This window comes from Budorcas taxicolor, chromosome 2, assembly GCF_023091745.1.
Source record: "Budorcas taxicolor isolate Tak-1 chromosome 2, Takin1.1, whole genome shotgun sequence".
NCBI classification, from domain to species: domain Eukaryota; kingdom Metazoa; phylum Chordata; class Mammalia; order Artiodactyla; family Bovidae; genus Budorcas; species Budorcas taxicolor.
In genome coordinates, this window is record NC_068911.1 from 71,644,100 (window position 1) to 71,658,066 (window position 13,967).

Genomic DNA, 13,967 nt, shown 5'->3' on the forward strand with positions numbered 1-13,967 from the left:
TTATCAGGATGTTCTCCCTTGCTCTTGACTTACTAACACCGGATGCAATTAACTCAGACATCTTTGCTCTTACAAAGGCACATGTACAGTATTGTAAACCTGAAATGGATTCCCTTGAAAGAATAACCAATCTCTTTTGAAGGTCTCTTTGGAATTGTTTATTACAGAACTGTCTACACATAGAGAAACGGCCTAAGCACCCTGTAGGCCCAGTTCAATCCTCGGGGACTCTAATTTTAAGCAGGAATTTTTGTAATTTCTTGACTGAGTTAAGTGTGTTCATTTCAGCACAGTGAAGAGCTTTATACATGATCATATCTAGTATTAAGAGAAGATGATACTTCTGTGTATGGTGACTCTTTATTCATCCATGTCCCCACTCAAAAGACACTTACTGAAGAAGTCAAAAGGCCAGACTCTGAGAGCTCAGCATACAAAGATGAGTAAGACACAGCCGCTGCCCTTGCCAGGGAGATAGAAAAGCAGACGAATAATTGCCATCAGTGTGAAGAGCACAGTAATGGGGGTACATGTCAGGCACAATGTGGGCCCCAGGAGAGGGTGATAATCAGAGGGACTTGACTGAGCTTTCCCAAGCAGAATTACTTCCTGTTGTTTCCTGATTTTTATGGTACCCCAGTGATAAATGTGCAATAGCGAAGAATCACTCTTCAAACTGATTTCTCAAGTACTAAAATATAACACTGCATTCTGGAAAGTAGGACAGCTTGTAATCACTCCTCCAGTCATGTCCCTGGGTGCAACTAAAGAGGAAGCACTGCTCTGTGCAAACATGCATTTTGTACCTTTGCTGAAGAATGGATGTGATCTGCTTGCAGAAATCTTCTCCATTTTGAGAAAACTCCTTCAGGTTCTTGTATACTTTATTATACTGAAACAGAAAAGATGTACAGAAGGGTTAGGAGCACTCCCAAAGACTGAACTCCTGTAAATTCAGAATGCTGCTGTGAGGAGGGCTGTCATCATAAATGATCCTGCAGCTACAGAATGCACACTTTGATGAGTTCTTAAAAATAAAGAGGAAGTCTCTTCTGTCTGGATGTGAAAGACCCTGGAGAACTTTTCAAAAATAGAGCTGGTCTATCTGTTTCTTCCTAGGCCAAATGCAAACTCTTCATCAGTGGGTGAAGTTGGATTCCTGTCACACCTCTTAGTCCCAGGAAAGCTAAAAATACATCCTGAAATACATTGCAGATTCATGTTATGTCACCCCCACAAATTCCAATATAATATTTCTGGACCTCAAGACAAACCCTGAACCATTAAAGTGAGTCTTTCTTGACTGTGATAGAAAATGTAAGTGAATAATTTGTTAATAAAATTTCTCCTAGTCCCCTCTATATCTCATTGAACTTCAGTAATAAGAATGTTATAATAATGAGTTGAACATTTTGGTTGAACCAAACCTTTATATATTTATAAATAAACCTTTATTAGTGTATCTATATATGAATTTAATTGTAGACAAAAATATTCCAATCGAAAGATTTTTGTCATGTGGCTCAAAACCCCACAATGTTCTTCCGAACATTGTATTGCTGAGGATAGACATAGATGACGATTGCCCAGAGGGAGAGGGTGTCAGTTGATTCTGCTGCTTTTCTGACAACAAAGTGGGTGAGAGAGATGATTAAGTCTCAAACACACCATCTCAGTGTTTCCATCTGGGAAACGGGATGGCCCATTTCATTTTTCAAAATGAGATTGCACCCAGGAGGATGCAAATTCTGTGTAGACTGAGTGTCATGCAGTGACTCTTTGCTCATGCAATGAACCAGCCCCTTCCTGACCTCAGATGTCGTGGGCACGCTGCTGGTCACCCTGCTGAGAAGGAGAAAGGGCAGCAAACTCAGACTTCCTGAGAACCTCCTATGGGGCGACCATGTTTCCATACAGGAATCTTCAGGGCAAGACAACTTCTTAGCTGTCGCCTAGCACCTGGAGTAAGGGGCTGGTGGACTGGCAAATAGGACATAGGTCACAGAGGAAGAAAAACCTAGAGAAAGGACAGAAACAGGCTCCTATCTTCAGGGGTGGAGCCAACCAACACCTAGGATGTAGTTACATGCTGCTGCTGCTGCTAAGTCACTTCAGTCATGTCTAACTCTGTGTGACCACATAGACGGCAGCCCACCAGGCTCCCCTGTCCCTGGGATTCTCCAGGCAGAAGTACTGGAGTGGGGTGCCATTTCATTCTCCAATGCATGAAAGTGAAAAGTGAAAGTGAAGTGGCTCAGTCGTGTCTGACCCTCAGCGACCCCATGGACTGCAGCCTACCAGGCTCCTCCGTCCATGGGATTTTCCAGGCAGGAGTACTGGAGTGGGGTGCCATTGCACATAGTCTTATAGATACCAAATCCTTTGATCTTTATGCAGCAGTTTAACTTTCCCCTGAATTTAACAAAGAAAGCCACCACAGGATCTGGTAGATGCACAATAGGAGAAAACAGCTTCACTGAAACCACCCAGAACGCAAGGACTGGGGTCAGAGTGTAAAGGTCTTTAGGAGGACATTGTTGACTCCTAAAGCAAGGTTTGCAAAATCATGGGTTTACAGCACCGTCAGACACTTGGATAAGGGAGGAGCAGGCTGGGGACAGTGAGCTGGAGGGACAGTGAGCTGGAGGGACAGCTGCCACAACAGCTCTGGACCACAAGCCAGCTTTCTTGTTCAAAAAAGCTGAAATAAGGATTGGGATCTGAAATATATATATATATATTTTTTTTATTGCAGCAAACGAGTCACAAAATTTTAAACTATCTTCCAAGCAAGCAAAACACACTTGGGTGTAGCTTTCATTATGAAGAAATGACTCTCTCAAATGAACTTACTTACCAAACAGAAAGAGACTCACAGACTTAGAAAATAAATTTATGGTTGCTTGGGGGAGGGGGTAGTTTGGGAGTTTGGGAAGGTCATTGCTGTATTCAAAATGGATAACCAACAAGGACCTATTGCATAGCACATGGAACTCTACTCAATGTTATATGCCAGCCTGGATGGGAGAGGGTTTGGGGTTTTGGATGCACGTATACGTATGGCTGAGTCCCCTTGTTGTTCACCTGAAACTACAACAACATTAATAGGCTATACGTGCTCAGCTGTGTCCAACTCTTTGCAACCATATGGACTGTAGCCCTCCGGGCTCCTCTGTCCATGGGGCTTTCCAGGCAAGAAGACTGGAGTGTATAGCCATTCCCTTCTCCAGGGGTTCTTCCTGACCCAGGGATTGAACCCATATTTCCTGTGTCTCCTGTATTGGCAGGTGGATTCTTTAACACTGAGCCACCTGTGAAGCCGATTGGTTATACCTCAGTACAAAATAAAGTTTAAAGTTTGCAAAGGAAAAAAGAAATGCTTCTCCTCTGAGACATGAGAGTTAAACCACAGTGTGGCAACTAAGATTTCTCATTTTTATTTTCATAAACGTAAATTGTTATCTGTGAATGACATGATACTCTCAGGCCTCTGCTTCCCCTTACAAGTACGATGGGAGAGTTTGGTAAGCATTTTCAAATTGCTTAGCTTTTTTGTTTATTTCTTAGTTACCTAAACATTTTCACTAAATTCTCCCTTAAGGCTTTTATTTCCTTCCCATAACACTGAATAACATCAATAAAACACAACTAGGTATCATGAAAAGCAAATAAAGAAATGTTAAGCAGGCACATGCCCTTGGAATAAAGTCATTTCTCAGCCTCTCTCACCCTTAGGTGTAGCCATGCAATTAAATGCTTCCCAAAGAGAGATGGGTGAAAGTTCATGTTGGATTTCAGTGAAAATTCCTTCCTCCTCTTTCCTGAATCTGGGAATTAAAATGACAGCTGTGCCATAAGGTTATCTTGAGGGTGGATGCCACATGCTAAGATTTTAGGTCAGAAAGAGAGAGAGCCTGGATCCTGAGGGCCTCTACCTGAGCCCTAACTCTCTACTTAGGGACATATTTTATGTATGGGAGGACTATAACGATAGGCTTTCTTTTTTAAAGCCACTCTTATTTGGCATGTCTAAAATATATAGCTAAACATCGTTCTAAATTGGAGTTTTATCTTTTTAACATCTACAAGTGATTTATTTATTTTTTGTTTGTTTTATTTTTACAGTGTTGTGTTGGTTTCTGCCATACAACAATGTGAACTAGCCATAATTATACATATATCTCCTCCCTCCCTCACCTCCTCCAGTCCCATCCCTCCAGGTCATCATGGGGCACCAGACTTTTTGTTTTAAATTATGAAACATTATTATGTTTCAGAAATAATAATACATACACTAATTATGATATCCCTTTATATTCTTGCTACCTAAGTTATAGAGATAACAGCACTTTTCTTCTCTTTTTTCAACATTGCAATATTATATTTTCTTTCTTTCTTTCTTGTTTTTGACCAAGCCAAGCTGCTTGTGGGATCTCAGTTCCCTGACCAGAGCTTGAACCCAGGCTACACAATGAAAGCCTGGAATCCTAACTACTAGGCCACCAGAGAACTCTCTGTTTCTGCTCTTTTTAAGCAACGTTTTCTTTCCCTTTCATAATTTCTTTGACTATTCTTGTGCAATTATTCTTCCCTATGAACATTTATCTAATTACAATTTTTAAAAATCCCCACTGAGATCTTAATTGGAATTGCATTACATCTATATATCTCAATTTGAGGAAATTAACTTTTTTATGGTATTTAGACTTCCCATCCAAGGGCACAGTAAGTCTTTTCATTAGTTCAAATCTTATTTCATGTTCAATAAAATTTTATGATTTTTTATAGGTCCTGTAGCATTCTTGTTTATTTAGAAATATCTCACAGTATTACACAGTATTAAGCAGTGTCCTTTGAAATAACATCCTGTTTCTCTCTCTAGCTTACACCAAAGCAGAAATAAAGAAAGACTCAACAAAAACATCAGGGGGCCATGTGCAGGGGAGAAATATTTGGATGCCTGCTTGCAAAGTGAGCTTTTCTGCTCTTAAACACAATAAGGTCTAATACTTTGGCTATCTGATGCAAAAAGCTGAGTCAAGACACTAATGCTGGGAAAGATTGAAGGCAAAAAGAGAAGCGAGTGGCAGAAGATGAGATGGTTGGATAGCATCCCTGACTCAATGGACATGAATTTGAGCAAACACCAGGAGATAGTGGAGAACAGGGATGCCTGGTGTGCTGCAGCCCAGCGGGTCGCAAAGAGTGGGACATGGCTTAGTGACTGAACAATAACAAGGAGGAGACAAAGCAGAGGGCCAGATGGCAGGATTTGGAGCCTTCAGGGCAGAAGCGAGGAGAAGAAACTCCCACCTGGATAACCAGGAGTGGAGGGAAGGGTCTCTGTGATGAGCTGTCTGAGGGCACAGACTCCTGCAGCCCACCATCACCAGAAGAGACAATTTGCAACCAAAGTCCTGGGGAAAGAATCGGGTGCCTCAGACACAATGTGTGAGGATGGGGCTAGTAGGAGAAACCTTGTCTCTAACGGAAGTGGGACAGAACCAGTTGAGAATTTTTCCCTGTTCTGGGGCTACTGCATTTCCCGAACTTATCAAGGCATCAAAACTCTCCAAGACACATTTAAAAAATACAATCTCCAGAGAACAGCATTGAAATATGTACATTACGTTAACATGTACATTATGTAAAATAGATGATCAGTGCAAGTTTGATTCATGAAACAGGGCGCCCAAAAGCCTGTGCTCAGGGACAACCCAGAGAGAGGGTGGGGAGGAAGTGGGGGAGGGGGGTTTAGGATGGGGGGGACACATATATACCTGTGACCAACTCATGTTGATGTATGGCAAAAACCATCACAATATTGTAAAGTGATTATTCTCCAATTAAAATAAATAAATTAATTTTTAAAAATACTATCTCCAGAAGACTAGTTCTAGAAAGTCAGACAGCCCTGAAAATTTATAAACCAATGATTCAAAACTCAACTGCTTTTAGTGTAGAGTGGGTGAGCTATGGAATTATGGAGACCACCTGTCTTTCTCAAAGGTATTCATAGTTATCTATTTTAAATAAGAGTCTGCTCAAATCAAATCATATCTTATGGCTTCAACTGCCCCTAGGAGTCCCGGTTTTAGATTTTGAAAGATTTCCTGTCATTTAATAGACTAGTACGTCCTTTTTTCACATCATGGTATCTGTAGAAAGTGATATCTGTCTTGGAACAATGTAATAAATGGAGAAAGTTGTTCAAGGCAGAGGCAACTGGCCACTGAGCTCAGCCCCCCAGCTATACCCTACCTGTAACCCCTCCCCCAAACCGGTGTGCAGATACACACAAGTTGGGAAATTCTTCAATACATTACATTGTTGTTAACTCAATGATCAAATAAAAATGGGATGTTCTGCTTATTACAGCAATGGGGAGAATCTTTAACTCTACATACAATGTACTGGACACTCCCCAACAAACTGAGATAAACAGACTGAGATAAAGGTGACATCAATAAATAAAAAAGTTGCTAAGAATACCTTCATTATTTCAGCATAACCACTTCTTTAGATTCATTGATTCTGTACTTTTCATCTTGCACTATCTATTCAGACTTGAAGATAAAAGCTGTGGTGCTGGGAGCCAGCATGAGGAACTCCGCCTGTGGCAAAGGTCATGAGGAAGGAGGCTCGGCATACGCAAAGGCGGGATCGAGCCTCAGGAGACCCCCTGTTCCCAAGCATGTACCCCCAATAACCAGAGTCTGCCTGCTTTACTGTGTTATGCTTTCCACCTATTCTTCTGACATTAACAGGGGGCTGTCCCCCCACCACCTTTTTCTGTAAAAAGTTAATTTAGAGCTTTTAGATAATAAATCTCCTGGGCATAATATGAGTGTTTCAATCCAAAAATCCCTCTGATGGCTTTCTAGCCTGCCTGCTGGACTCTTACAGCTGCGCATGTGATTGTTTGCAGCCTCCTGACTGGCCTCCTGACCACGAAAGGCACAGGAAGCTTAAAACATCCTAGGAATGTAGAGGCTTCCGAGGAGTCAAAATCATTAGAATAGGACTGATTAAGGGTTTCATTTGTTGAGCCAATACTTGCTGCCAAGTTTTCATATCTTTTATTTGTAGACATAGTTGGTATATAGAAAAAACAGGTAGTAGCCCTGGTATTAGCAACATTAGATCTTTGAGTTAAGTACCTTCTTTGTTATAACCCACTGCACCCTTGTTCTACAGGAATGGAACTTTGTATATTTAGTATTTTGAGGGTGATGAAGATTAAGGAAAAACACTTCAAGGGAAAAAGAGTTTTCTGGTTGATAGACATTTATCTAGGAAAAGAGCCATAAAAATGTTAACAGGCCTCTTGGCCCAAAGATAATGTAAACCACCTGACACCTTTTTGTATACAGGAAGGTATGCAAAAAGAAAGCCTGGTCTCAGTAAGGGTCAGGACTGCTGCCCCTGCATAACTCTGCATATTCCATTATTTTTTATGTACAACTTGGGGTATATAAGCTACTTTTGAAAATAAAGTTGTGGTTCTGGCACCGATGCTTGGCTCCCCCATGTCATTCTTTTCTCCCTTTTCTGGCTGAATTCCCATCTGGAACATGGAGGCTCACCGTGTCTACTTATTTGCCCTGACTTCTAAGACCCACGCGAGAGGGAGCCCAAGGCGGGGCACCCTCCACTATTCAAGCGGGCGCTGGTGGCCTACGTAGACGATGCAAGTTCCTTGTCTTGGAACTTGATTATTTTCCACATAAACCAAGTTATTCAGCATCTTTACTCCACTAATTTTCCTACTACACTATTCTTTCCTAATCTCTCTTTATATTTCTAAATAAATAAGTTTTTCCTCGCCAACTCCGTTCCTGCTTCGAATTCCCTGGATCTACCAGGGCTGGACCCCGGCACTGTGGAAAGCAGACTCACATAAACATCAAAGGAGACCCCAGAGACAACCTCATCCAGTGTGTGTGTGTGTGTGTGTGTGTGTGTGTGTGTAGGCGGTGGGGTGCATATGTAAGCAGAAAATCTTGGGACCTTCCCTGCTTTGGGAGGATCAAATCCCTTGACCTTGGCTTTGGCTTTCCCTCTCCTCTCCCATCTCTCTTCCCCACCCTGTCTCACCCACCAGAGGGGTCTCTGAAGGGATTCCATGGACCACAGTTTGGAAACTACTAAAGTCCAATCCTCTTCTTTTATAGTTAAGGCCCAAACAGCAAAAGATAGCTTCATTAGTTAGGGACAGAACTGTGATTAGAAATGTTAGGGGAGCAAATCAACCTGAGAATCCATCAGAAATAAATATATTTTATAAACAGGTGGTCAGTATAATCATGTTTCCCTGGTAGCTCAGCTGGTAAAGAATTCACCTGCAATGCGGGAGACCTGAGTTCGATCCCTGAGTGGGGGAGATTCCCCTGGAAGAGGGCATGGCAACCCACTCTAGTATTCTTGCCTGGAGAATCCCATGGACAGAGGACCCTGGCAGCCTACAGTCCACAGGGTCACAAAGAGTCAGACAAGAATGAAGCAACATAGCATGCACACACGCAGATAACCACACTAAGTGAACTCAGAGTGGCATCACCTTTCAGCATTATGAGCAGTGCAGATGGCTCCTCAACGTCATCAACAGGCACAGAAGAATTTGCTCTGCTCAGAATAATGAGGAAGATCATTTTTTCGTGTTCTTTTCCCACCTAGTGAGCTTTTGAATATCCCACCCCTTACCAAATATTCATTCCAAGAAAGAACCTACTGTTGATCTTACATCTCCCTATGAATTTACTGTATGAACAGGCTGCTTTTCCCTGGGGTCATTAATTACTGGGAAAAAAAGATTTTTTCCTGATAAAGAGATTGCAGACTGGTGGAGAAATAAGCAGGATCTTTCTGAGACCCTAAAAATCCCTTTAGGTAGACAGCTGATGTACACAGACATTTCCTATTCTGCCAGTAAGAAAGTGTTTCTGCCCAGCGCTTATAAGCAAATTCTGTTGGATAAATATTATCTTTACAAAAAAAACTTAGTAGTCTAGGCAAATGGCACATGAAATGAAAGATGAAAAATGGAAATGAAAATGCTCTATATCCACCTTGGCCTAGCTGTTCTTTCTAACTTTCCATGTTTTGAATGTTTAAAAAGGTAAAATTGAGCTAGTCTAGAAAAATTCACTTTATTCTAAGTGCCAGTATGAAAAGTTTGGGGGTTTTTTTTGGGTGGGGGAGGGATAATGATGATCCACATAGTGTTAAACAAACCTGATATTCTACTTAAATTTAATTAAATAAGCTTTTGTTCAATGCCTTTCATATGCCAGGCACTGTGCTACTGATTTCATGTGATGTAATATCCTCTAGGGGATTTCTTGTACTTATTAGGCATCCGGGTAATATTTGGAATCTCCCTGGCAGGCTGTCATAGATTGTGAGATACGGAACATTAAAGAACACAATCTGCTTCATCCTTTCCTCTTACTACTTTACAGACAAGGAAACAGAGGCCCACAAAATGTGAAATGGCACATCATATGTCTCATTGATGGTGTGGGCCAAGGACAACCACACCAGATTCAAGCTGCCTCCTTATCTCGATAGTGTCCCAGAATCCCGCAGGAGCCGTGGACCATTGCCCTGTCATCCTCTGTATCAGTGCCAGTTAACATCATGAGAGTTAACATCCTACGGCCCAGGCTGAACCACTGAGATGGGAAGCTCAAGTTGGCATCTGAACCCACAGGACTGTTTCAACAGCTGACTGTGTGGCCCTAAGAGGCTGACTATGTGGACCCAAGAAAGCCTGCTTTGACAGTCCCTTCCTGGATAGTGAAGGGGTGAGTAAGAGCAAAACCTCGGCCATAGCTTACTACTTGCCCTTGATTTCTTTGGCATTGTTTCTTAGGAAGGTGCTATTTTTTTTTCAATGATTAGATTATTTCATTCGAAGATAATTTGATCCAGTCTGTTTCCTTACACATGGATTTGAAAATGATTTCCCTTGGCATATTTTTAGGTTTAGAAGCTAAGCCCACAGGCATTAAAGCATCAAGTCCCAGAGCCAATTCTTCTCTTTTTCAAAAACAGGACTTTAAAAAATCTCCTTCAAATAAGTCCTGACAGTCTCAAGAGTAGTTAAAAACTCTACACAGCACTCAAGCAACATGTGTGCTACCCTAGTGACTGATAATTTGAGCATAGACACTAACCCGGATCTGTGAGGTAGAATGGCCCAACTATCAGTCTGTTTTGTTCATTGGAGCATGACCTAAAAGAAGAGGTTTGTAAATTTTTTTGCAGACTGGTGAAACCTATTTTACTCATAAAAATATTTTCAAACTCATAAAACAAAATAACAGGATTATAAAGAAAACTATATTGATATATGTTTTATAAAACATAATTTAAAATCAGGATATTTTGTATGCTCTTTAATTAACATACTAAATAACAAGTCTTAAAAATTACTCACATTTTTAAGTCACACTGAGTGTGTATAAATGCTATTTCTAGGTATCTGTAACCAACTCTAACATTATATAAAAATATAAGCGATTTTCATTAGTCGCAAGGTCACAGACACTGCTGTTGTATTAAGGTTTGCTACTTATATTCAAAACTGGGGGAAATTCTTAATTACAGTTAGAAACTAACACAAATAAAGAGGTCATGTTTTTTCCCATTGAAGGTCACTCAACCCACTGATTTCCCCTGCTGGGGTAGACCAAGTTCAGAACTGTAGCTAAGCTACATGTTCATGAATTCTTTTTAATGTAGGAATATTGGTACAACACAATGCCTTAAGCAGCACCTACTCTTCCCCCAAGTTCAAGATATTATAATATTTTATATAACCAACCTCTTACTATTTTTTAAACTTTTTATTTTGCTTTGGGGTATAGCCGATTAACAATGTTGTGATAGTTTCAGATGAACAGCAAAGGGGACTCAGGAAGGCTTTATGAATATAACTGTGCCCTGTGCAACCTCAGGGACTCATGAAACGGGATGTTTTACAGGTGGTTAAAACTTTGGACTCATTTTGGTTTCTTCATGAAACTCCCTGTTTCACAAAGCATTCTTTTGCAGTCCACTCTGTTGTTTTATTCTGTTCCTAAATTTCAGGCTCATCTTCACACAGCATTGTTCCCCAAGCACAAACCAGGACTGCGCCAGGAAATCAACTCTAATGCTTGATGGAGATGAAACAGTTGCAAATAAATAAAGATTCCTTGACTTTAGAGGAGTCAGAAACCCTGGCTGAAGGAATATCCTCCCACTCTCTACTCCCAGACTATGATTGGTAGCACTGGGCCTAGAGAGACAACCTTCAAGTTTAGAGATAAGGACAGAAGTCCTTGGGGCAATGGTCCAGTGTAGGGAAAAGGACCTGTGCTTGTCAGGGAGGGAGAATTAAGCTGACACAGAGACATGGTGATGGATTGTCTTGGGAGCTGCTCAAAGGAAACAGTTCTCCTAGTTCTGGATCTAGAGTCAGCCTTGGAAAGGAATGTTAGGCTTTTAGCTTTTTTTAACTTGTCCTGGCTTTCCTCTCCACTATCTCACTCTTCTCTTGTTCTTGACTTTCTTCTTTAGTGATCATCGATGCCAAGTTTTTGCTTCCACTTATTGTATCCCCCCATCAATTCACCCACCCCATGCAAAAACATCACCAAAGTATCAACGGGGAGAAAGGAGAGGAGTTAACGTTTTAGTAAGGGAGCAAGTGCAAGGAGTGAAAAATAAACAAATAACAAATACATAAATGATAAAAGACTTTGAAAAGTGACCTGTGCTTACCAAAAAGAGAAAAGATTGCTGGAGGAAATCTAAGGCAAGTGGTTTCACTCTTAAACTCTGAATGCAACCATATTGTTGGAATTTTTTTTACAGATAGTAATACACATATCACTATTTGTAAAAACAATAGTAACATACAATAGTAATACACATATTACTATTATATTTTAAAAAGTGAAAGTAGGCAGAGCCCGTTACTATGTTCTCATTATTACTATTACTAGCCACTATGACTTTATCTCATTTAGCAGGTCTGATTCCTGACTCATTTGGTGGGATGACAGTTTCAGTTTCATCTTCACTAAGCCTATACATTCCACATCCATTGAATAAACACAAATGAAACCAATAATTCTCTGCTGATTTTTTTCTTTAGGGTTTTATTACAGCCCCTGTTGATCTGCTTCTCCACCTTTTTTTGTTTTTAAATAAAATACTTGAAGGATGAATGCAGTCCCTTGCTTCTGATGTCACCAGTTTTAGCTTCTTGGCATCATTTCTTGGGACAACACAACAACGATCCTTGATTACTTTATTTCCTCCCTCCACCCTTTGTTTTAACTGCTTCTCATTTCCTAAATTACATCTCTGCTTTTGTGGCTAACGACCTCACAATGTCTCTGCACTTTTGAACAACTTTCTGTTTTTATTAATGCTCTCAGGATAGTAACAAACAAGTCAGTAAACGTGTCCAAGGACCACTGCAGGCTGGACAGTGCAGCCTGTACTTCCTCCTGTGGGACTTGCTGTTCTGGGCTCTAAATGAAAGGGGAAAATACGCAAAAGCCTTGCACCCGACTTAATTCCTAAAGCCCCAAACTGGCTGCAGATATTCTGCACGTTTGTGTGTCCCTGCTGTGTTCTACATTGGCACCACTGGTATGTTTCCCAAACAACCACCATCTGCATGTAAATATAATGTTATACCCACTCAAAGTTTTTCCAAGAATAGGAAAATAAAATATGACAATTACCTGCCCTGTCATTAGCTAGAAAGAGCTCTGTTTTAAATTAAACCAAAGAACAACCACAGACTTTCGTTCCAGTGCCAATATCCAAACATGTTTGGCTTCTGAGCGTCTCAAATTTCTTAAGTTCAAATCCATTAGTATATAAATCTACTCCTAAGCTGCCTTTCACACGCAGGCACGCAAACCACACGGAGTTACTCACCGAACAGTCTGTCAGTGGGTCCCTCATGGTGAAATGCTGTTTGCTTCAGTCCTTTTACCTACGCTCCGGCATTCAGGATGCTGCACCCAAAGCTGGGTGTGTCCTGGACTTCCGGGATTCAAAGGGCCTAGAGTACGTCAGTCCTTGTCAAACACTCCAAGAAGGAAGTCCCAGCCCTGGACTTTAATCCCATTTGCTTTCTGAAAAAGCAAAGAATGGCTCCGGGTTAAGAGCGCTGGAGTGAGATGGTGAGAATGATTTCTGTAAATAGTTAGGGGTCAGAATACTGAGTTGTGAACTGCATGGCCTTGAAAGACAGCCCAGAGGTTATAAAGTGTTCCTGGTGATTCAGTCACTCAGGGCTGGTAGTAGAGAGATTCTCTAACCTTGCTGTATTCACTATGTTTTTTTATTATCTGTTTTCTGATGCTTTGACACACTGGGGCCTTTGGGGTTGACGTGGAAGGATTGCCCCTTCCAGGATTAGCTAATTCCTTGAGACAGACAGCAAGCAACCAACTTGTAAGCATGGTTTTGATATGGAATACAACCAGTCCAGAGCCAGACCTGCAATCACCTCTCTCACCTACCTCTCACACATCAAGTCAATATCCCCCTGCCCCAAACCATCCAGGGACAAGGTATCAAACAATCAAGACCACTCCCTATATAACCAGGATTTCCCTGGTGGACGGTAAAGCGTCAGCCTACAATGCGGGAGACCTGGGTTCGATCCCTGGGTTGGGAAGATCCCCTGGAGAAGGAAATGGCAACCCACTGCAGTATTCTTGCCTGGAAAATCCCATGGACGAAGGAGCCTGGTTGGTTATTGTCCATGGGGTCGCAAAGAGTTGGACACGACTGAGCGACTTCACTTCGCTATATAACCAGGGCTTCCCAGGTGGCACTAGTGATAAAGAGCCTGCCTGCCAATGCAGGAGATGTAAGAGATTCAGATTCAATCTCTGGGTCAGAAGATCCCCTGGAGGAGGGCATGGCAACCCACTCCAGTATTCTTGCCTGAA

General features: G+C 41.4%; 1 protein-coding gene across 1 annotated transcript in view; it reads right to left on the minus strand.

The window, feature by feature from the left end:
* Nucleotides 1-13,010, minus strand: part of NOSTRIN (nitric oxide synthase trafficking) — a 63,313-nt gene extending 50,303 nt beyond the window's left edge. Inside the window, exons 1-2 of the mRNA XM_052635658.1 lie at nt 12,943-13,010; nt 807-892 (exon numbers count right to left, since the gene is read on the minus strand). Coding sequence (XP_052491618.1) covers nt 807-892; nt 12,943-12,969 — 113 coding nt within the window. The 5' untranslated portion in view covers nt 12,970-13,010. The remainder of the gene's footprint in view (nt 1-806; nt 893-12,942) is intronic.
* Nucleotides 13,011-13,967: the final 957 nt, after the last annotated feature.